This window comes from Electrona antarctica (assembly GCF_951216825.1).
Source record: "Electrona antarctica genome assembly, contig: scaffold_26, whole genome shotgun sequence".
NCBI classification, from domain to species: domain Eukaryota; kingdom Metazoa; phylum Chordata; class Actinopteri; order Myctophiformes; family Myctophidae; genus Electrona; species Electrona antarctica.
Genome location: NW_027636995.1, coordinates 2,235,185 through 2,258,849, shown reverse-complemented (window position 1 = coordinate 2,258,849; position 23,665 = coordinate 2,235,185). Strand labels below are relative to the sequence as shown.

Genomic DNA, 23,665 nt, shown 5'->3' with positions numbered 1-23,665 from the left:
TATACATTAGATGGTTAGATTTGTAAAAATGTAGTACATTTGTACATTTATGTGTGTGTGTGTGTGTGTGTGTGTGTGTGTGTGTGTGTGTGTGTGTGTGTGTGTGTGTGTGTGTGTGTGTGTGTGTGTGTGTGTGTGTGTGTGTGTGTGTGTGTGTGTGTGTGTGTGTGTGTGTGTGTGTACATACGTACGTCTGTAATCCACATAACTCGAGAACCGTTCGCCCCACCGACCTCGAATTCGACACAACGTGTTCCACACCCCCACAGGGAGTGCAGTGGCCGGTGTCGAGTCGGTCGGACCCACGGTTGTCCAGAACCGTCCCAAAAAGGCCTCTGCCCGGGCTTTGGACATGAGGACCCCTGCCCCAGTGTCCATATATGGAGCTGACCGGTTCTGACATCATTCTGACGTCTGCAAAGACTCCATATGTGGGCATGCCTGACAAAGAACTCCATATATGGGGATAAAAGGGACACAGACATAAATAATATCTGGTGGGGCATGTATTTCCAACTTGCATCGTTCCAAGTAGGCCAGCGCCCAACCGCTCTAGTGTACATAATGTGAAATTGATGAGCTTCGGGTCTGCAACAATGTGGTGATTGTCACGCATACCTCACAGCTCACAGGTAAACATATTTTTGAGGGGCGCTCCTATGCCCAGCTTTGTGTGTTTGTGTGTACACCATAACGATGATTTGATTGGCTTGAGCACCCCATAGCGATGATTTGATTGGCTGAGCACCCCATAGCGATGATTTGATTGGCTGAGCACCCCATAGCGATGATTTGATTGGCTGAGCACGGAATGTGAGGACAGAAAGGTGATTGGCCGGAATGTGATGTATGTATGTATGATGATTATAAGAGCGCCCCTCACTTCACACAAGTGTGATTTTTATCCACACAGTGCGTGCGTGCGTGCGTGCGTGCGTGCGTGCGTGCGCGCTAGGGCTCATATAGTGAATAGTGGGTTTTAATCGGACGTTCAGATACACGCCTTTACAGCACGTTTAATCTGTCATCAAATAAATTATCATAATTGATAAAGAACTTTCTGGAACGTTACATTTGTGATATAGTGTTTGTGTATGTTTGGGTATGAATAGTCCAATGAAAGTCCAAATTAGGGACACCAGCCAGCTGAAAGTGGTTGTTAATCAGCTGTGCTGTAGTAAAGACATAAAAGTGCACCACATTATGTTTAAAGTCTACTGTGAATTGGGCCACAACATATCCCTTATCTAAATGACCTTATCAGATAAGAGTCAATGTGGAGATATGCATGCACTGTATATCGTGTGTATAGTGTTGTATACTGTACACCTCAGAATAACAGCATGTATGTCGCAAGTTCTCAACCTGGAGTTTAATATATAGTGGCAGTTCAGTCGAGGTGCTTAATTAACCCATTTTGACCTGAGATCAGATTCTAAAAATGTCTTCTATACATCTTGACAGTTTTCTGAAAAAGCTATGTTTCTATGTCAGTGGGTCTTCGATTTTTCAAAAATAGCACACCTACAAGCTCGTAGCGCGCCACTCGGTGGCGCGCTATGAGCTTGTAGATCTGCTATTTTTCAATAGCAAGCATAACATAATGCCAACACCAAAAGGGGTTCCCGCCCAGAATGGAAATTGGCAGTGGTGGAAAAAATTACTCAAATAAAAAGTAAAAGTATCAATTCTGCAACATAGCAACACTCTGTTACAAGTAAAAGTCATAGAATTCAAAATGTACGTAAGTAAAAGTACAAAAGTATCGGCTTCAAAATGTACTTAAAGTACCAACAGTAGAAGTACTCATTGTGCAGAATATGTTCCATTTCAAGTTTTCAAATGTAGGCCTATAGCACGAATCTTTTGAAAGTAGCAGATCTACAAGCCCACAATGTGTTGCATCGCGACACAATGTGAGCTTGTAGATCAGCTATTATATCTATAATAAGCTCATGTATTGTACATAGGGTAGAGCGGGGTAAGATGAGACACTTTTCACTTATAAAGGGACATTCCACTCATTTTCAACATTTTACTATGTCATTAATATACCTTAGAGCTGTTGTGTGGAAATAATAAAAAGTCCCCCCATTCTGTGTTTCCTAGAACTAGAGGTCTGGGGAAAAAAATCACACGTGTGAACTGAGTGGTGTAAGGTCTTATATAGCCTGTCTGACGTAATGAAATCATGTCTGACGTAATGAAATCGCACCCGGGTGAACAGGGTGAACATAGCAACCATGCTCATTTTTTCTGCACTAACAAAGCCAGTTGTAGGAGTGGTTTACACCACTCAAAAATCGCACCCGGGTGAACAGGGTGAACATAGCAACCATGCTCATTTTTTCTGCACTAACAAAGCCAGTTGTAGGAGTGGTTTACAGTACACCACTCAAAAAATCATTAACATGGTGAAACACATCTTGATGATGTCATCAAGATGTGTTTCACCATGTTAATGATTTTTTTTCCCACAATTACAGTTCTAGGAAACACAGAATGGGGGAACTTTTTTATTATTTCCACACAACAGCTCTAATACATAGTAAAATGTTGAAAATGAGTGGAATGTGGAAGGAAGATGAGATATCTAAACACCTACCCTTATTTCAGGATGTCTTCTATCAATTTAACTTATGAGTGTAAAGCATCTATGACAAAGGGCCATACAAATATGACTTATTTACAAATAAATCACACGCCCGTGTGAAGTGAGGGGCGCTCTTATCATCGTACATCATCATGACGTAAATTCTCAATTCATTGCCACTGGGAATTCAATCTTTGTGTAGGGCGAAAATGGCCGATTTGCTCGTCCACACATTCTCCATTCGTTGTCAACGGGAATTTAATGTTTGTGTAAGACGAAGATCTACACTAATTGCTGAATACAGGAGGGGCTAGCACCCCTCAAAAAGGTGGTCCTGTGGCTCAACTTGCCCCAAGTCAAGGGTAAGTTGACCCACATCAAGATATTTAAATGTTTCATGTTTAAACTTGAACAAATAATGTAGTCACTTATCTAAAAATAATTTAATAAAACAATTAACTTTCTCTAACTCCATATTTTAACTTTTTCTTGTTGAAAATTAATGCATGACTACTTCATCATCATCATTTTCGTGGATTTCACAATATCACGCCAGACTTCCCGGTCCTTCATTGCCATCCCCAGTTCCTGCTTACTGATGCCTGTGTCCCTATAGTACTTCATCATACTACAGCCGGGCGTCACACAAAATAACACAACGTTTTATAGGCAATTCACACTGAGAGGGACTGAATCCGTTTCATTGGAACCGTTTCCGAATACGGTTGCCTGGTCCCCGATGGCCATGATTCACATTGCCTGAGATTCAACAACGCACCCGGGTACACTTGCATAACACACTTTGATCCTCCAGATGGCGGTGTGCTTGATGGCTGGCACGCACGGACACTGACCATCAACTCTGCGACATTGTCTCCAATAAATCCAGACACACTGCATTGCATTGCCTCTTTTGGCTCTTTGCCGTTATACTACTTCACTGTCACGCTGCCTGCTATTCACTGTGTCAGTCAGTTCTGTGCTCCAGTGTCGTGTTGATATTAGTTTGCTATGGATTCTACTTTAGCATTATTATTATTTTGTTTTACTTTGGAAATTATGCCAAGCAAAGCCCAAGAGCCACGTGTAGTCCAAGATCAGCGCGTACTGCGGTGCTGCGCTTATAGCAGATTCAACAGGAGACGGGCGGCGTTGAGAAATGCGCTGGTGTTACGCGTTGTGCAGCGTCTGTGTTTTTTTGTTGTTGACGCTTGGCTCGTCGACTAGAGATCATGTCACATTCTAAAAGAAAAACAGTCCACTTCTTTCTTTAGGTATGCATGCATTCACATTGGAACGATCCGTATCTGAATACACTTCAACGGTCCAGAGACCTGCCCCCCATGCGGTCTCGGGGACGGTTGGGATATCCGCTCCCGGGAACGGTACGCATCATTCACATTACCACAACATCTGCCAAGTGGTCCCGAGTGCGCACCCGGGACCATAGTGTGAATCGCCCCTTAGGAGATTTACTGAGACCGAGACTAAAGAAGCTATAACTAATAGGATGCTCCTCAAAGCTCAAGACGCTGTGGCGTTAATGAGCTTTTAGAGTCTTTGACAACAGGAAGCTGCAGTGGGTCAACAGACCAAAGAGTGAAAGAGCTAACAGAGTTAATCCTATTATGAATGACTCCAAGTATAGAACCTGGCACACACACACACACACACACCACTCAAGATGACGTCGTGTGTAGCACGACGTGTAGCTCTCGTGGCAGCGGTGGCCGAACGGTTTGCGGAGCGGTCCTGATACCGGAAGGTCGCCAGTTCGTATCACCGGACCGGCACGTTAAAATTACCACCGCTGAAGTGCCCTTGAGCAAGGCATTGAACCACTACCATGAAATGTTCTATGAGCAGGGCCTGGCTGGAAACAAGTATCTGATGCTTAGTCCAGTTACCCTGGGTAAATATAGTAACTTTGCTTTGCTTTGCTCGTGCAGGGACGTGCAGAGGGGTGTTAGAGAGGCAGGGGCTGAAATCCCGTTAAGAGGGCACTTATAGCGAAAATAGCAGATCTACAAGCTCACACCGCGTCACGCTGCGACGTGTTGAGAGCTTGTAGATCAGGGGCGCATCACGCCGCAAACCCAGCACTCGTTAGCTATAGTGGAGATGTGGTGTAAGTAACGACATGGATTTCTAAACAAATTTGTTCAACGCAAAATGCTGCTGTTCCAAGTTCATTCTCCTGAATGCTGCCTTCCGGCATGGCATGGAAAAGGAGTGGCATTTGCATTTCTTCCACCATAGTAAATGCTGCATTCATTCGTGGTCTGGAGAGGACAGTTGTTTTACAGACGGGTAAAAGGGCAGTTGTTTTACAGACGGGTAAAAGGGCAGTTGTTTTACAGACGGGTAAAAGGGCAGGGGCTGAAGCCCCCTTTGTTGTCTATGTGTGTGCACGTATGTGCTCTCGTGTTGCTCTGATCTGTGCAGTAGATGACCTACAATACTGCTTCTCAGTGTCATTCAATATTGTAAAGTTGTATGTTTCTGAAAGTTGTTTAATTTTCTGTATTGTAATCAAAACCCTAGCTTGCGTATAGGTGAACCTTGGGGAAGCGGGGGTCAGGGGGTGTCTGTCAGCAACACTGAGATGGTACAACTGGGACCATTTTGTACGCTCTCAGAGTATTTACAGTGGGGTCCCAGGAATAAAAATGCATGGTTTACAATTGCATTGCAATTGCAATGGTTTACTTAATATTACACGAGAGGGTGTGGTTTAACGTGATTATTGCCAGTGATGGGGTCAGGAACGAGACATAGTCGAGTTCCGCAAGCATCACTGAAGTGTAATATTGCAATTATACAACAGTTACCCTTAAAACTATGAAAATCGCTGAAAAAACATATTTCTTTAATGACAGATGTAGTCACTATGACCACAAATGTCCCAAGAAATTAGCTAGCCTAGCCACCGAGTTTGCTGCGCTCTGGGAAAACAGCAGCTGAATTCTTTGTTTTGATTAGGTGTGGAGTGGTGCTCGTTTGAACCACGGCTAGAAGGCTGTTTCAACCAATCAGATTGCTTCCTCGAAACGACCCGTTGTATAATCTAATATAATATTCACATTGGGTGGGTGTCGTCGAAATGTCAAAAGGTTGAGAATCACTGACCTATATATCTTGTGGTGACAAACTTAGCCTGGAAACTATAGACGAATCTGCCAAAAAAAAAAATCTCGCTGGGGAGATTGATCTGGCACAGTTTGAATTACATCTCGCTCACCCCAGAGTTGTTGTTGTCGAACTTGTCGGAGACCAGTCAGACCACTATTTGCTGTGACGTTTGTAACCACCCTTTGGAAATCAATCTTCCACACCGAAGTTCCAGGTTATACCTACTGTACGCAGTGATAATATTCAGGCCATGCCAGGCTGTAATGACAAGGTCAAGGTCAAGGAAAACTTGCCAAACAGCCATCATACAGTATATATACAGCATACAGAGACAATAACATCAGCACCCAGACCAGGTCAAAGCTTTGTACATCTATGTGTGTTTAATTACAAATTGACCAAAGGTAACATATACATATACAGTATATAGTTCAGTGACAGGGGGAGGGGGAGGGGGGTTCTGTCCGAGTGGAATAGTAAGAGAGTGGCGACACGCCTTGATCTCGCCGCAAAAGCGGGTTGCCCATGGGCTATAGTTCCAAACATTGGAACTATATCCCATTGAGATAGAATGAGCACTTCCGCATTCCATTGTTACAATGAATGGGAGTCAACGCTATAGTGTCGCCCACTCTCTTACTAGATTAACTCTGGGTTCTGTACAGTAGAGAAACGATTACAACATCACACCGAAACATCACACCGTCCAAAGCTCCGGCTCTTCCGCGCAGGATATTCTACAGGAGTATGTATAGGAGTGACTGGTGGTAAAAAAAAATAAACCCCCAACAGCGGACTGGTCCTGTGACGTTGGTCGTGCTGTGTGTGTGTGTGTGTGTGTGTGTGTGTGTGTGTTATGTTATAGTGCAGCCCCCCTTGTCGGCCTTGTAGGGGTTCTTCTCCTCCGAAACTCCTTTGATCAGCGGGTCGTCGGCGGCCAGCCCCTCCACGAAGTCAATCGTGTCTTGGCAGTTTGCACCGGTCTGTTGTAGTCAGAAGAACGATGGAAAAAACACAAGCGTGAGTGAGTGAGTGGAATGAACCAACAGTGAGTGGAAAAGAACCGTGAATATAGCCCTGTATGTTACACGTTTTCTTCGATGAATTGAGAATTTTTTCGATGATGGGAAACAAGCCAATAGGCATTCTTGGGTTTAAAACTTTCCTGTGATTTTTTCCCCCCTTCAAACTGTTAATTTCAATCAATCAATCAATTAAAACTGTTAGTTGTTTTTTAAGCTGCACCATGTAACTTCATTTCCTCTTCTACCTACCCCGGATTTGAAACAATCCGGTTCAAATCCCGGGGGTGACATTTTGACCATTGACTTAATCCCCTACTTGCTCAGGCCAGGTGTTAAAACGGAACCTTGACCATGTCCGATCTTGTGTCTACTTGTGTCGACACATGATTGATGACACCATCTAAATGCCTCCATAGAAGAGCAGGGGACACAATACAAACACCCCAAATTGTATGAGTTAAACATACTATTAAATTACTATTACTAAATTATTAAATTACTATTACTATTATAGTATTAAACATACTCTACCGTACAGATTGGACACAATTACATTTGACTTATATAGAGCCGTTTTAAGTAGAACGTGAGGTTTGAAGAAATTGATATAAAATAATGATAAAAAGAAACGATTTATATGACTATTGATAGGTTAAAATACTGCCTGTGCTTATGAATCATGCATAACAATGCACATTGTACACATCATTGAAAGCACTGGTGGGAAGCCGACATAAGAAGGATTTATTAATATTTCATCTTCTAGCAGAGGGGGTTCATAATGTCGTCTCTGTTGTTGACTCACTGCTGTGCGTGGGGTGTCAACTTCCATCTTCAGCTGAGCCAGCTCCATTTGCAGGATCTCCTTGTCTGACATGTCCCGAGCCATGCTGGCTGTGTGGGCGCACAGAAGGACATGTTGGTTCATTAACAGCTGATATACAACACCTGATACACAATGGTTCATAGCCCTAACACAACTAATGCAGTGTGGCAAATACTATATTATAGATTAGAATGACTATATTATAGCCTAGCAAAAGGCTACACATTTATATTATTTTTTTCCCGTATAGTAAAATACTATATTATAATATAAATTACGGTATAGATATGAGTAAATTACTGTATAGTATTCTAGGTCGTATAAAACGGTCTATATCATATTCTATTTAGTATAACACTATTCTATATATAGGTATAATGCTATATTATAGTATTATATTGAGTACTATATTAACCCATTCAGGATGGGAACCCCTTTTGGTGTTTTAAGCATTATGTTATACTTTAGCTGTTGAAAAATAAAATAAATAAACAAGCTCATAGCGAGGCACCGAGTGCCGCGCTACAAGCTTGTCGATCTGCTATTTTATTTGAAAAAATGTGGCACAAATCTTTGAATATATATTCTTTCAGAACAAACGTTTTAAACTCAAATCTTTGCTTCCGGGGGGGTCCCTGGAACAACATATTATATATGCTGCATTTCCTTCCAAATTCAGCCTGAGGTGGTTGTAGTAGTGGAGTGAATTAATAAGAAATAGCCTACTCCAATGTAAGACAAATGAGACGTTCATTACCTGTTGAATGGTGGGGTGATGCCCGTTAAACCACAGAAAAGTGTTGTTGAGAGAGCACAGGGCCTCTCCGTCGACTTGTTGTCCGCTTGGCTTCCCTCTCTCACACTGACTGAGCTGCTCTTCTCTTCTGTCGGGGCTGATCCTTCCCCTGCACGCTCCTTGGCTTTGGGTTAAGGGGGGGGGGGAGGGAGGAGGGATTTGGCCTCCGGATGTCACCAATCCCCCACCCTGAGCAGATTAAACAATCACGAGCCGTAATTCCCACAAGCCTCACCTGAGCAGGAAGAGAGGCCACCAGCCAGTGTTGCCAAATTGGCTTATTTCCCCGCAACTTTTGGCTTGTTTTTTTCAGGAGTTGGGGTGGGAAATGGTGAGTCGCGGGTTGCGTTTTTTGTGGGGGGGGCTTGTTTTGAAAACACTGTGGCTTCATACTAATTATATACTATAATATAATTGTCTCCACCAGGCCGAAGGCATGGGGAGAGAGTATGTTTTGCACTCCGTGTGTCCGTCCGTGTGTCTGTCTGTCCGACCGTCCGTCCGTCCGTTACCAGCTAATCTCTGGCACCGTTAAGCCGGTCGATGCCAAACTTTGCACACACTCACTGGATGCCAACGATGAACCTCTGCCCCAAACTTTCCAGAACGGCCTGTTATAGCGCCACCAGGAGGCCGACTTTTGTAAAACATATTTTTATATATTACTCCTCCAGAAATCCCACAAATCGTTACACAGTATCTCTATAGTCATGTGTTCAAGACGGATCTGTCCGATATTTCATATTCCATCCTAATTGGCTAGCATTGGCTATCTAGAGTTTGCAGGATTGGCCCGTTTTGAACAAAAAGCCTCAAATCATGAACGCAGCGTGCAATTTACGTGAAATCTTTCACGCACTTTCCTACTAGGCTGAGGAATAGGCTATATCCCACACTTTTCACAGGTGGATTTTTGGCAAAACACATATTTGGAACAAAATGCCTCAAATCAACAAGAAATGGCACCCTTTTCACATTGGCCTATTATAGCGCCACCAGGAGGCCACAACCTGACCTGTCCTGGTGGAGACCTGTGCCTTTATCTAGTTATATACTATAATTCCCCATAGGTTTGGGAGGGGGGGGGGGGGGGGGGGCATTTCTATCTCTGGGACCCTCAATTTATATCGTAAAATCAATGTTAATGTAACTCTGAGAGTGTACAAAGTTACAGACCCATCACCCATAAGGGTCCATTTGGTCCCAAACTATAATTTAGCTGGGGACCCCCTGGAACTCCCTCAAGGACCCCTAGGGGTCCCTGGAGCCCACTTTGGGAACCACTGTTATACATCGTAATTAGAATGACATATGCATCTAATCTATTTTTATTAGGAATATGTCCATTATGCTACATTATTGGGCTTGTTTTGGCTTGTTTTTCGAGGTGAGATTTGGCTTATTTCTTATGCAAGATTTGTCTTGTTTTTGGAGATGGGTTGGCTTATTTCTCTCACGAGAGTTGGCAACACTGCCACCAGCACACACACATAGCCATACTCTCTGTATGGCTCTCACTGTATGTAGGACTGTATGTAGAGTATAGACTGTTGTAATCTAAGTACTAGACCCTCGTCTGGTTCTGACAGACAGGTAGTGTGTGCAGGCTGGGTGGTGTGTGACAATCCAGTTGAAGTATTCCTTTGGTACGGCGACTGCGGCGGCGGCCGGCGGGTACCCGGGAGAACAAATTAACGAGACACGAGACAGTATCACGCTAAGGTTCACAAAGTTTATTACACAAACAGGAAACATATATAGTGCTGGATCATAATGACGTGACAATAAGATATGAGACAGAAGAACGTGCCTACTGCAGCAAGGCTGACCTTGCTGCCGCCGAGATGTCTCTCGTAGCCTATCTATAAAGTATGCTACAGTACCGGCAGTACACAATACATATCAAGTACACTGTATCTCAAGTTCAAGTACATAGAACTAATATGTACTGTGCATGGGCTAATATCATAACATAGACTATGCCAGTAAATGGTAAATGGTGCATTTAATTATATATCGCTTTTATCCAAAGCGCTTTACATAGATTGTGCATTATTACGTTCACCCATTCACACACATTCATACACCCTGATGGCGGAGGAAACCGTGCAAGGTACCAACCTCACAACCTGCACATCGGGAGCAAAAATAGGAGTTCAGACTGCAGTGTCTTGCTCAAGGACACTTCGACACTAACTCTGGGGGTCAGGTGATTGTTTAATCCTCATGTCTATCCAATCAACGGCTGTAAGCCTTTTCCAACGTTGATCAAAAATCACACCCATGTGAAGTGAGGGGCACTCTTATCATCATACATCATCTCATTCCGGTCAATCACGATTTGCGTCCTCACTTTTGTCTTCAATGTTTGTGTTGCAAACACTCAAAACTGGCCATTCCTTGTCAATGGCATTCAATGTTTGTGTTAACGCAAACACTCAAAGCTGGCCATTCCTTGTCAATGGCATTCAATGTTTGTGTTAACACAAACACTCAAAGCTGGCCATTCAAAGGCATTCAATGTTTGTGTTAACACAAACACTCAAAGCTGGCCATTCAAAGGCATTCAATGTTTGTGTTAACACAATGTTTGTGTTGACACAAACCCTCAAAGCTGGACATAGGAGGGGCTAGTGCCCCTCAAAAAACTGTAGATACTCAATACTAAGTAAAGGGAAACGTGCCGCAGGAAGAATAGTAGAACAATCCTTGCACTAAATGTACTTTGTTATACTTTCCACCTCTGGTTGGACATGTCTCCACCAGGCCGAAGGCATGGGGAGAGAGTATGTTTTGCACTCCGTCCGTGTGTGTGTGTGTGTGTGTGTGTGTGTGTGTGTGTGTGTGTGTGTGTGTGTGTGTGTGTGTGTGTGTGTGTGTGTGCGTCCGCGTCCGTCCGTTTGTTACTACCAGCTAATCTCCGGAACCGTTAACCCGGTCGGTGCCAAATTTTGCAAACACTCCCTGGATGCCGATGAACCTCTGCCCCAAATTTTCCAACGGCCTGTTATAGCGCCACCAGGAGGCCGACTTTTGAAAAACACATTTTTTTTTATATTACTCCTCCAGATTCTGTCTAAACATCCCGCAAATCGTTACACACTACCTCTATAGTCATGTGTTCAAGACGGATCTGTCCGATATTTCATATTCCATCCTAATTGGCTAACATTGGCTTTCAAAGGTTGCAGGATTGGCCCGTTTTGAACAAAAAGCCTCAAATCAAGAACGCAGCGTGCAATTTACGTGAAATCTTTCACAGACTTTCTTATAGGCTGAGGAATACATCCCACCCTTTTCACATTGGCCACTATCTCTACAGCCATGTGATCAATACGGACATGCCCGCTAATATATCCCACCCTTTTCACATTGGCCTGTATAGCGCCACCAGGAGGCCACAACCTGCCCTGCCCTGGTGGAGACCTGTGCCCCGAGGGGCACTTTATCTAGTTCATTATGACTCCATGTTAAACGGCACAGCCCCACTAGGGGTGGAACGATTCACTTACCTCCCGATTCCATACGATATCCATATACTGTACCTAGGGTGCCGATTCCATTTATATTGCGATTCTTAAATATATTGTGAGTCCATTCTATATTGCGATTTATTGCTTTTATTATACTAGGACATTTTAAAGCAATTCTAAACAATATAGACCATGACAAGTTTAATCATACACTCCAATGCAGCCAGATAACGTCAGTCAAGTCTTTCTGACATGAAAAATAAATAAATAAAAATCGACGATCTGAACTTGGGACGATTCGATATTGATATTGTGACATTACAAATCACTGAATCTGGCCTGGGCCGTGGCTCAGCGGTCCAGGCACCTTGGTTGGTAATCCAGTCTGGCAGTGTGCCGCGGGTTTGACTCCCGATCCCAACGGCCTTTACTGCATGTCATCCCCCCATCTCTCTCCCCATTTCCTGTCAGCCTACTGTCTGTCCCTCCATAAAAAATAAATAAAATATAAGGCGAAAGCCACAAAAAAAAAACATAAAAAAAAATATCACTGAATCGATTTGTTTTTTTTTTGCCCACCCCTGAGCCCCACTAGCCCACTTCAGTGCTGTATAAAACTCTCACTCATGTAGTAAGTGACATTCGCTGTGGGACAGGACATGTCATTGATCCTGTGTTAAGCCCCCCCCCCACCCCCCCTCGCTCACGCTCGCTTCACACCGTAAGCCATTTTCAGGATCTGGGCTAGTCTCTCATCTGCTCCAGATTAACCCCAGACGCGTGGCGTCACTGTGGATTAACAGCGGCAGCGTATAGAAGCCACCAGAAGAGTCATAGTAAAACAGACAGAATCGCCACACATAATAGCCTACAGTGTTTATTTTTGTTTGTTGTTATTGACGGACAGTACATTTTGATTTTATTTTTTATAGTTATTTGAATACATTTCATTTAGTTTTAGTCAAATATGGTCATAGTCTATATAGTCACACAGATCTACATGCTCAGATTTGATGTAGGTAGTTTAACACGGAGGGTCGAGGTGGTTAAACTGAAGTGGTATAGAGCGTCGCAGTCCCCCTTCATGACGACGCCAGGCCCAGGAAATAATTCCCAATGCATTTTTCCCATAGGCATTTCAAAAAGTATAGATTTAAAGACCTTTTAAGCGTCGTACGAAGCCAACTCGAGTCGTGACAAATCATGACAACAAACACAATATTTTGGACCAAACAAATAATTACAAAGAAGAAAAACAACAAAAGAAGTGTTGTAACCTGCCATTTTTTTCTACTTTCAAATTCTTTGTTTGTCCCAAAACATTTTTATTGTCATGATTTGTCACGACAAGAGTTGGCTTTGTCCGCGGCGTAAACGTCTTTAAATAAATACTTTTTGAAAAGTCTATGAGGAAAATGAACAGGGTTTTCTTTTCCGGGTCTCTCGAGGGGGCGGGACTGCGACGCTCTATTGATACATTCCAAATATTATCAAAGTATTATGCGGCACCCAATTTGAGACAAACGGCCGGAGCAGAAAGAGAGAAGCCCCCGAGACCCCGTGCAGCTATCAATCCATGGGGAGTCAGTGGAGGTCATGGACACTGCCACGCCACACTGCAGGAACCATGCGGCGTTCCCATGGGCGTAACACCTGAACAATAAGCTGAACTGGCGGACCCACAAAGCTGAGGCCCTCTACTATGCAACCTTCTCTGGATATACATGTTACATATAGCCCCCGCCCCTACATAAGAAAATAAAGTAGCGTACAAAAACAACATTTTGTATGTCTCTTTCAAGCAGCATCTCGGAAACGTAATATCGCCTACGTCTTCCAGGACAGATGGTTTAAGGCTAATGTATTTCTATTATGTATACAGCCTGTAATTACGTCTTTGGGAAAGACTGATGTCAGCAATTACCTCACCTATAGGAGTATATAACATATTTACTATTTGCTATTAATCATTTTGGGCTCTGCACAGTGGAATCACTGGTGCATGTTTATACATCATGGCGCCGAAAAACGATAAGGGCGGCAAGAAGGGGGGAGGTAAATCGAAAGGACCCACAGCCGAGGAGAAAGTCCAGGAACTCATGGCGAGGTTGCAGGAGGAGGCGAAGCTGAGCATTTTCAGCACACAGAAACTGAACTTCGATAGGATGAAGGTTCAACGGAAAGAGCTCGCGAAGGATCTGCGCAAAGACATCGATCTATCCAAGGTCAGCTTTGACAAAGTGCTCAAGATCAAGAACAAAATCATCCAGTCTTTGGCGGATGACCTCAACAACTCAATGGAGCAGGCAAAGCAGGCCCAGGACTCGCACCAGGAGTTCCAGAAGAAGCTGCAGGACCTGCAGCTGATCAGGCTGGCCACCCTGGACCATATGTGGAGAGGCGGTCAGGAGGAGCTGAGCGCCGAGTTCAACTCCGAGAGGGACGAGATGGTGGTGCAGCATCGGGAAGAGATCGACTACCTGAAGGACGTGTCCGTGGTGATGCACAAGCGCGACTTTGACATGCGCTTTGACGCCAAGCTGAACTACCAGAGTCTCACCAACGCGCTGCAAAGGCTGCAGATCACAAAGAACGACCTGGCGGCGAAGCACATCCTCGAGCAGCAGAAGAAAGACGAGAGGGACGACCTCAAGCTGGACGAGCACGCGTACGAAAAAGCAGAAGCAGAATTCAAGGTGGCTCTGAAGGCCATGGAAGCCCGTTGCTGCACCAAGAGCATCTTGATACAGGGGAGGAAGCTGCAGAAGCTGCAGACCACGCGGGACACGATGGTGGAACAAGCGGGAACGGGCAAGAACGGAGGGAACCAGAGGGAGCGGGAGACCGCGGAAAAGAGAGCCAACGTGGAGAGCATGGCCATGAAGGCCACCCGGATCAAGTCGCGGATGAGTCGCGAGCGCACAGCCGCGAGGAGCCGCCTCACGAGGCTCGTCATGAACACCAGCTCCGCCGAGAAGAAGCTGCGGGACACTCGCACGAAGGGGGAGAGGCTTCTGTTTCGGGCACAGATGTGCGCCAAGATAGACAGCGAGCAGGTCAAAGGCTCGAGCAAGGAGGAGCTCGATCCGCCGGCGGAGCCACCGCCCAAGGAAATAGCGGAGGCGATGGCGGAATATCGGGAGCTGGAGCAATTCTGGCAGCGCTACAACAAGGTTCGACTGGAGCAGCTGTATCTGAAGAGGCAGGAGATTGCTCTGAAACGAGAGAACAAGTACCTGCATGCCGTCGTGCGGCATTGCACTCCCTTCTTCTGAGGGAATTAGGACTATACTTCAGTACACGGTTATTATATATATATATATACAAGGCACTGGTTATCAACATTGGGTCCAGGGACCCCTCATAGGCCCTCACACTATAGGATCGGAGAGTTTTGCGAACCGGTAGGTTCCCACATCAGTTCGATCCCGGGCTCCCCTAGAGTTAGTGTCGAAGTGTCCTCGAGAAAGACGTTGAACCCCTAGTTGCCCCCGATGAGCAGGTTGATGCCTTGCATGGTTTTCCTCTGCCATTGGTCTGTGTATGAATGTGTGTGTGAATGAATGTATTGATTCTTGTCCCTGTAAAGTGCCTTAAAAGGCACTATATAAATGCACCATTTACCAATATGCAAAAGGGATTCCATTTGTACACTCGGTTTTACAGACCCGTAAGCGACCATTTGCTTCCTTAACTATTAATCAATAAGCTGTGGACCCCATGGAACCGCCCCCAATGACCCCTGGGGGTCCCAGTGTGCACCAATTAATCAAACTAATCGATTTAATAAATTATAGAAAGATTATCGATAATAAATAATATAACAAAATAATAGATTAATAACCTATCCCTATTGTGGGCTTGTAATTATAGGTGAAAATTATAAAAAAATATATTAAAAAAATTTAAAGTAGTGAAAATAGCAGATCTACAAACTCACAATGCGTCGCATCGCGACAAACATTAAACGTTTATTTTAATGATCAACACATCTGTAGCTTGTATCAGTGGAAATAGTATACTTTATTTTGTTCAGGTTTTTTTTACATTCATGTTATAAATTCTCAGTGATTTTGGGCCCACATTGGAAATCTCCGCTCTAGAGGAAGAGTCAGAGTCATGGGGTGTCTCTGTTGGACAATGAAGTTTGGCTCCGTTTGGAGTTTGAGCTGGCATTTTCCAAGGCACAAAGGCAGAGTTGCCGGTCAAACCGAAGACAGGGCTGGCCGGTATATATATAGGCCACATAGGCAATGGCATAGGGCGGCAGTTAGAAGAGGGGGCACAAACGTAGCCTCGGTACCGAGGCTTTTTCGTTTGAGGAGCTGGACTTATTGATTAAGATATAGCCTAATACTGCATGGATCTATATGGTATGGACATCATTGCTGCAGGTTTGTTTTGTGTCCCGTTCTGTGAAAAGAAAATTGATGATACCCCAAACTACAATATTTTTTTTTTGCTAGGTTAGTTTTTGTGTTAGTTTTTGTGTTTTTTGTGTCTTTAAGAGGTGCTAATAGAGTCCCTCCAACGTCTGGCTTCCATGTGTGGCAGCCATGTCTATATGGAGTTTTTATGTTTTCTTTAAGCACGTTTTAAGCACGAGATTTTGGTGCAGATCGAAAAAGCACACACCAAGTAAAGTGCAACTCCGATCCGTTTCATTAAGTATAGAGAGTCTAAGGGGCTACACTGATTACATCTCATGATTATTATTATATTCCAAATATTATTTTATTACTGACGAGGTTCAAGGTTCAAGGTTCACTGTGTAGCCCCTCGTGGTTCTCCAATCTCTTCATGTCAAGGACCCCCCAAATATTATTCAAATGTTTTTTATTTGTTTAACATATTTCGGAAAATAGCATAATCTACAAACTCCCAACGTGGAGGTTCCATGAATATCTGTCTCTGATACCCACAGCCGACACCGGCTCATTGTATTATTGGCTCATAGGAACGTGACGGAAACGAAACATCTCCGTACATTCAAGGCTTCATGGCGGGTGTAATCGATATAGAAAATAAGTAATTTCTGGGGTGAATTTATCCCTGTAAATAGCCGGCGTGCTGTGTGAGCTTAAGCTGATTATGATGCTATAAACTACTAATTTGGCTGTGGACCCCCTAGAACCCCCTTTAGGACTCCTGGAGGTCCCTGTACCACGCTTTGAGAACCACTGCCTTAAATGGTAAATGGTGCAAATTAGCAGAGGCGCTTTACATAGAATGTGCATTATTGCGAACGAAGTGAGCACTAACTATCGAAGCTGGCCAAAACTGTCTGTCTGTCTGTGTGTCCGTCCGTCTGTGTGTGTCACGCTGTAACACCACCCGCCCGCCACCAGAGGGCAACTGAAATTGGAACGATACAGAGGTGTGTGTGTGTGTGTCAGACTGCCACAACAGCTTTGTTCGCTTCCCGCGTTTACGCGTCTTACTTGTATTCACACACGCATTCATACACCGATGGCGGAGGGAACCATGCAAGGCACCCACCTGCACGTCGGGAGGAATTAGTCCGGCAGCCGACAGGCTTCTTTTGTTTAAAGTGGGACATTTGGTATATAGTCTTTTTTATTGGCCTAAAATATTGTCTATATACATACATTCATGAATCCACTTGCTGACCGGCTGTCACTATTTTCTTTTCATTAACACACATTTTCAAAAATGTCAAACTTTCCTTATGCTTTAAGTAGCATGTGACATGTCAAACTAGGGGGTTTTCATGATTCTGAATCCATTCCAAGCATTAGTTTTGCACAAAAAACACTCCTTGGGCTAGAAACGGCCATAGACGTCATGACAAATGTGATGAGGTCAGCACAAATGTGATGAGGTCAGTTTGGGCAAGTGGCTATGGCTGTTATTAGCCCAAGGAGTGTATTTTGTGCAAAACTAATGCTTGGAATGGATTCAGAATCATGAAAACCCCCTAGTTTGACATGTTACATGCTACTTAAAGCAAAAGGAAAGTGTGAACATTTTTACATTTTTGCCTGCTATAGGAAGAAAACCCTATAAAACAAATTGCCCAATACAGCCTGTCGGCAAGTGGATTCATGAATATGTACAGTATATAGACAATATTTTATAGGCCAATAAAAAAGACTATATCCCAAATTTCCCACCCGTCCACCTCGACTGCCCGACTAAATTAGGGGTTCAGCTTCTTGCTCAAAGACACTTCAACACTAACTCAGGGGAGCCCACGGGGATCAAAGTAGTAACCTCACGGTTCCCATCAAGCTGCTCTACCGGTCACTCCACCCCTGAGCCTCAGGGGTGGAGTGACCGGTAGCCCTTAGACAAGCCACAGCCTTGTCGTAAGAAAGTAGCATATACAAATCAAATTCTGAACTTTTGTACTTTTGTACTTTCAAGCAGAATCTTGGAAATGTCATCATAATATACATTTCCAACACATCTCCCAATATATTATCGCTTGGGTACATGTGTTTGGTCCGATGATTCATTGATCCGATACCCCTAACCCCTAACCTAACCATAACCGCAAGCACGGGAGCAGGCGCTAGTCCGAGGTGCGGACGCATATCGAACCAATGCTCCGTCGGACCATAGTATGCCTCCCTTATCGCTTAACATCTTCCAGTGTATTTCTATTCTTTTCAACCTGTAATTCCGTATTTGGGCATTGAATTGTGTCCATAATGACCTCATCGAGGTTGGCCGTTATATATTACATTTACCATCTGGTTGTTATTCATTATTTGCACACAGTGGGAGCACTTATTACACATTTATTTACATTATGCCGCCGAAGAAGAAAGATGTTGGGCCCTCGGCTGAGGAAAAGCTCCAGCAGCTTAAGGACAGGCTGAAGCGGGAAGAGGAACGCGGCGTCGAGAGCATGCAGGAGCTGAACATCGTGTGGCTGGGCGAGTTCCGCGACTCGCTCAAGGAGGACCTGCGTCAGGACATCGACCTGTCCCGGCAGCTCTTCGAGAAGGTGATCATGAGCAAGAACCGGGTCATCAAGACCCTGTCGAGCGACCTCACAGACGCCCAGCAGCAGCAGGCCCAGGCCCAGATCTGCCACCTGCAGTTCCAGGACAAGCTGCAGGCGCTGCAGGAGAAGAGGCTGGCGGCCGTGGACACGCTGTGGACCGGCGGCCGGACGGAGCTGAGCGTCGAGTTCGACTCGGAGCGGGACGAGAGGCTGGCCAAGCACTGGGAGGACATCGGCTACCTGAAGGACGTCTACGAGGTGATGAGCCAGCGCAACTTCGACATGAAGTTCAACGCCGGCCTGGACTTCTCGAGCCTCAACGAGGCGCTGGAGAAGATGCAGCTCACCAAGACGAACTTCGCCACGAGGGACATCGCGGCGCACCAGAAGGCGATGGACAAGAAGGCGGCGCTCATGCAGGAACACGAGGACGAGTACGAAAAAGCGATAGCGGAATTTAAGGCGGCCCTGCATGCCATGCAGGACCGCTCCACCACAAAGAAGATCATGAAGCAGGCGAGGAAGATGCGGAGGCTGCAGAGGCTGCGAGACACGATGGCGCTGGAGGCGGAGCAGTGCTCCGCGGTCGGCACGGGCAACAAGCGGGAGCGCGAGTTCGAAGACCTGAGGGTCAACACGGACAAGGTGAAGGTGAAGGCTCGCCTGGTCAAGCAGAGGACGACCCGCGAGCGCACGGCGGCGAAGGACCGGCTCACCAGGCTCGTCATGAACACCAGCGCCGCAGAGAAGAGGCTGCGGGACACCCGCACAAAGGGGGAGAGACTCCTGTTTCGCTTCGAGATGTGCGTCAAGCTGGCGTGCGAGCAGGGGAAACTGGCGCCCTCGAGCACGCCGGAGGAGGGAGCGCACGCGGCCGAGCCACTGTCCAGGGAAACGGCCGAGGCGATGACGAAATACAGGGAGATGGAGCGATTCTGGCAGAGCTACAACAAGGCTCGACTGGAGCAGCTGAATCTGAAGAAGGAGGAGGCCGCTCTGACACGAGAGAACCAGCACCTGACCGCTCTTGTGCGGCATTACACAGAGTTCTGAGGGGGTTTAGTTAGTACTACGTAAAACAGCAGAATAAATGGAATTGATTCTCAACGCCGGGTCCTGACGGGACCACCGGCGGTCCAAGCGACGAGAGTGTACAAATCGGTTCCATTTCTTCACACGGTTAAATTAACAGAGATTTTACGGAGCCGATTGATGTCATTTTCTGTTTGTAAATATATTTTTTCAGTGTGTAAGAGGAGGCAAAACATGAATTGAACATGGGAGACATCCATGCCAACACTGCAGATCAATTTAGTTTGTTTTTTGCCACCCTGACATCCAATAGAAAACACCTGACTATCGTGCGCTGATCTACAAGAAATATTATTTTCTTACATGACAAAGCCTTTAGACACAATACTTTATTTGACCTTAAACATGAACTGAAGCGTGTGGAACGAACAGAAGCACGTTCTATTACTATTTTATTTGACTATCAATTTGCTTGATCTGTTCTTTGTCTATATATAGCGGATACGGAAATGATGTGTGCGTGTATGTGTGTGCAAATTGTATCATTAGAATATATATAGTCTCTACACCGGTTTGGACTGGTTTGTTTGAAGCAGAAACCAACTGAAAGCATGCCGAACTGGATGTGATGATACGTTTTTCCAAGTTAGCCTTTATTCTCATTCTTTCAACACAGCTAGCCTACTACAAGAAACTGCTACTATCTGGATTCATGCCTATATTGCCTCTAGTGAGATATTCCTAGTTTAGCCTCCAGCTAACACCGTATAGCGAATGGTCTTATAGCTTAGTGCTTCTCAAACTTTTTAATTACAAGGATCACCAAGATCGATATGCATAATGCATTAAGCCATGAATCCCCTGATTCATTATACTTACTGCCTTATGCAACCTGATTACTGACTCTAGTGCCTAAAGGTTCAGACTTCAATTTAAATATTCGCCTCGGTTCGTCCTGTTTGCGCTGCACTAGGTCGAGCCCGCGCAACTTCTCGTCTTTGCATTGACTTTGTATGTAATCGCGCCGCTCTAACCATCCAAGTCTGAACGCACCTTTATGCAACCTTATTACTGACTCTAGTGCCTTATGCTGTCTTATTACTAACTCCTTATTTAGCCTCATTACTGACTCTAGTGCCTTATGCTGTCTTATTACTAACTCCTTATTTAGCCTTATTACTGACTCACTAGTGCCTTATGCAACCTTGTTACTGACTCTAGTGCCTTATGCAACCTTGTTACTGACTCTAGTGCCTTATGCTGTCGTATTACTAACTTCTTATTTAGCCGCATTACTGATTCGACTGCCTTATGCTGCCTAATTACTGACTCGACTGCCTTATGCTGCCTAATTACTGACTCGACTGCCTTATGCTGCCTAATTACTGACTCCACTGCCTTATGCTGCCTAATTACTGACTCCACTGCCTTATGCTGCCTAATTACTGACTCCACTGCCTTATGCTGCCTAATTACTGACTCCACTGCCTTATGCTGCCTAATTACTGACTCCACTGCCTTATGCTGCCTAATTACTGACTCCACTGCCTTAGTTATTACTGACTCCACTGCCTTATGCTGCCTAATTACTGACTCCACTGCCTCATTTAGCCTTATTAGTTGACTCGATCGCTTATGCTGCCTTATTACGGACTCCTTACTGCCTTATTTAGCCTACTGTCCTTATATGATGTCTTAGTTTTGCCTCTAGCTAATGCCAAGACCAAATGGTCTTATAGCTTAGTTCTGGAGTGGTTCTCAACCTTTTAAGTACAAAGATCGCAGTTCGATATGCATTACCTGCATAATTGATACAAGATTTTTACTCAGGGTCCCCCAACCCCCAAGCGTGCACTATTGGTGTTACAGACCCGCAAGGTTCCACCTGGACCCCTGGTGGTCCCCGGACCTGATAGGCTATCACTACATGGGAACAGTTATCATAACAAAATCACTGTTTGAAGTAAGCAGTGCTTTTGATGAGTTTATTTAGCTCCCTTATTAATTTCTGACTCAGCCATGCAACCTGATTACTGATTACTGCCTTGCCAGGTTTCTTGGAAAGGTTTGCTGTCATCCCCCCGAACCCTCCTAACTGGGGTCCCATAGGGATCTGTACTTGGTCCCCTCCTTTTGTCCCTGTACACTAAATGGCACTGTCATCTCTGCTCACAATCCATCTTATCACTGCTATGCCGATGGCACTCAACTGTTTCTATCCTTCCCCCCTTCTCAGGTGGAAGGGCTGCATGCCTGCATGGCTGACATCTCACAGTGGATGTCTTCTATAACCACCTCAAGCTGAACCCAGACAAGACTGAGCTTCTCTTCTTCCGAGCTAAGTCCTGCCCCATGCGGGAGATAACTATTCCCATAGTAACCTTGGTCCCAACAGGGAAGAACCTTGGTGTTGGATAGTCGGCTCTCGTTCAAAGCACACATTACAGCCGTCACTCGATCCTGTAGGTTTACACCTTCCTCACCCAGGGCCAGGAGTCAGCTCGGCTCCTTATCCAGAAATCAGTCATGTCAAAACTTGACTATTGTAAATCCTCCCTTACTGGCCTACCGGAATGCGCACTTAAGCCTCTCCAATAAAAAAATCCGCAGCTCGCTTGGTCTGGCACCCCCATTTCTTACAAGTCTGATCGAACCCTACAAACCCTCCCGCGCGCTCAGATCAGCCAACGCAGGGAAGCTGGAAGTACCTTCACTAAAATCGCCGGGACAACGCTCCACATGTCCCAAACTCTTCTCCCTTCTGGCTCCAAAACTATATGGAATGCACTTCCCATTGCAACCAGAACTGCAGACTCACTCCCAATATTCCGCCGTAGTCTGAAAAACAAACTATTCTATTGTTAAAGAGGACCTTCCCTCTAGAAAAAGGTGGTGTAGTCTAGTAGGCATTAAGTGTATTTTATTATTATTCCCTCAAAAGTAACCCCTGCTACATTAGGTAGCATTTATGTAGACATAGCACTATAGTATATGCATAAGGTTCATTATATAGATATTCCACTGTTCTTATGTCCTTACGTATGATTCATGATGACTTTTATGATGTATTGCCTTGTTTTTGTTCTAGCTTACTGCAATTCTGCTAAATGCCTAAATTGTACTACTGACTCCCTATACTGTCTCTGCCATACTCCCCATTACTGCCTTATGCTCCCTGACCCTACTGATTTTAACGAACATTACTGTTTGTTATTGTACTTTAATGTGGCGAAACAAAACAAAACTTTGTCGCGTCTGTCTGTCTATCTGATGCAGCCTCTGTTGTTGGAACCACCGACTCTAGTGAGAGGGAGGATGCTATTTAACGGTGCCTCACACTGCAGTGTACTATCACTGTCACTAGAGGGCAGCAGGGGTTTAGCTTGCACTGTGGCCCACCTGCACTTGCTCTCTTCCCATTACTTCAGCTGTTCAAAAATAGACAATTGAAAAGGCATTTCACATAGTGAAGAATTTGTTATACTCTTTTTAAGCAACATTATCTCTTATGGGGACCCTCTCACAACTCCTTATTTGACCACGTCACATGATAACGGGACATCTTTGCACTGCGTAAAATGAATATCCCTTCTCCGTCTCCAACTGTGTTTAGCTCCTTATCCGCCACATGATAGTTTGCTTCATTAACATTTTCTTTATTTGCTACGGATTGCATTCCCACCTGCACCGAATCGAAATCAAGTGCGATTGGAAGCGAAGCGAAACCCCCGTTTTTGGGCGGAGTAGAATGCGGTTCTTTGCTGCGCATTAGGATTCGAATGATTTTTTTTGTTTCATAAAAATTCACTGTAGAT

General features: G+C 44.9%; 3 protein-coding genes across 3 annotated transcripts; 2 read left to right on the top strand and 1 right to left on the bottom strand.

Annotated features, from left to right (window-relative positions):
- Positions 1–6,162: 6,162 nt before the first annotated feature.
- On the bottom strand, positions 6,163–8,467 carry gngt2b (guanine nucleotide binding protein (G protein), gamma transducing activity polypeptide 2b). Its single transcript, XM_079532296.1, has 3 exons — positions 8,334–8,467; positions 7,556–7,644; positions 6,163–6,708 (listed from the first exon to the last, which is right to left on the bottom strand). The coding sequence occupies exons 2-3, from the start codon at positions 7,637–7,639 to the stop codon at positions 6,580–6,582; spliced, it is 213 nt and encodes a 70-aa protein (XP_079388422.1). The 5' UTR covers positions 7,640–7,644; positions 8,334–8,467; the 3' UTR covers positions 6,163–6,579.
- A 5,393-nt stretch (positions 8,468–13,860) lies between these two features.
- Positions 13,861–15,120, top strand: LOC306919566 (dynein regulatory complex subunit 2-like; the record flags this gene model as incomplete). Its single annotated transcript, XM_079532328.1, has 1 exon — positions 13,861–15,120. The coding sequence occupies one exon, from the start codon at positions 13,861–13,863 to the stop codon at positions 15,118–15,120; it is 1,260 nt and encodes a 419-aa protein (XP_079388454.1).
- A 3,500-nt stretch (positions 15,121–18,620) lies between these two features.
- Positions 18,621–19,871, top strand: LOC306919565 (dynein regulatory complex subunit 2-like; the record flags this gene model as incomplete). Its single annotated transcript, XM_079532327.1, has 1 exon — positions 18,621–19,871. The coding sequence occupies one exon, from the start codon at positions 18,621–18,623 to the stop codon at positions 19,869–19,871; it is 1,251 nt and encodes a 416-aa protein (XP_079388453.1).
- Between the last annotated feature and the right edge of the window lie 3,794 nt (positions 19,872–23,665).

What these genes read in the sequence shown, in the direction of transcription:
- gngt2b (XM_079532296.1), bottom strand. Translation starts at nt 7,639, where the DNA reads ATGGCTCGGGACATGTCAGACAAGGAGATCCTGCAAATGGAGCTGGCT. An exon ending in TTGACACCCCACGCACAGCA is followed by an intron (nt 6,709 to 7,555) that starts GTGAGTCAACAA and finishes TGACTACAACAG; the next exon opens with ACCGGTGCAAACTGCCAAGA.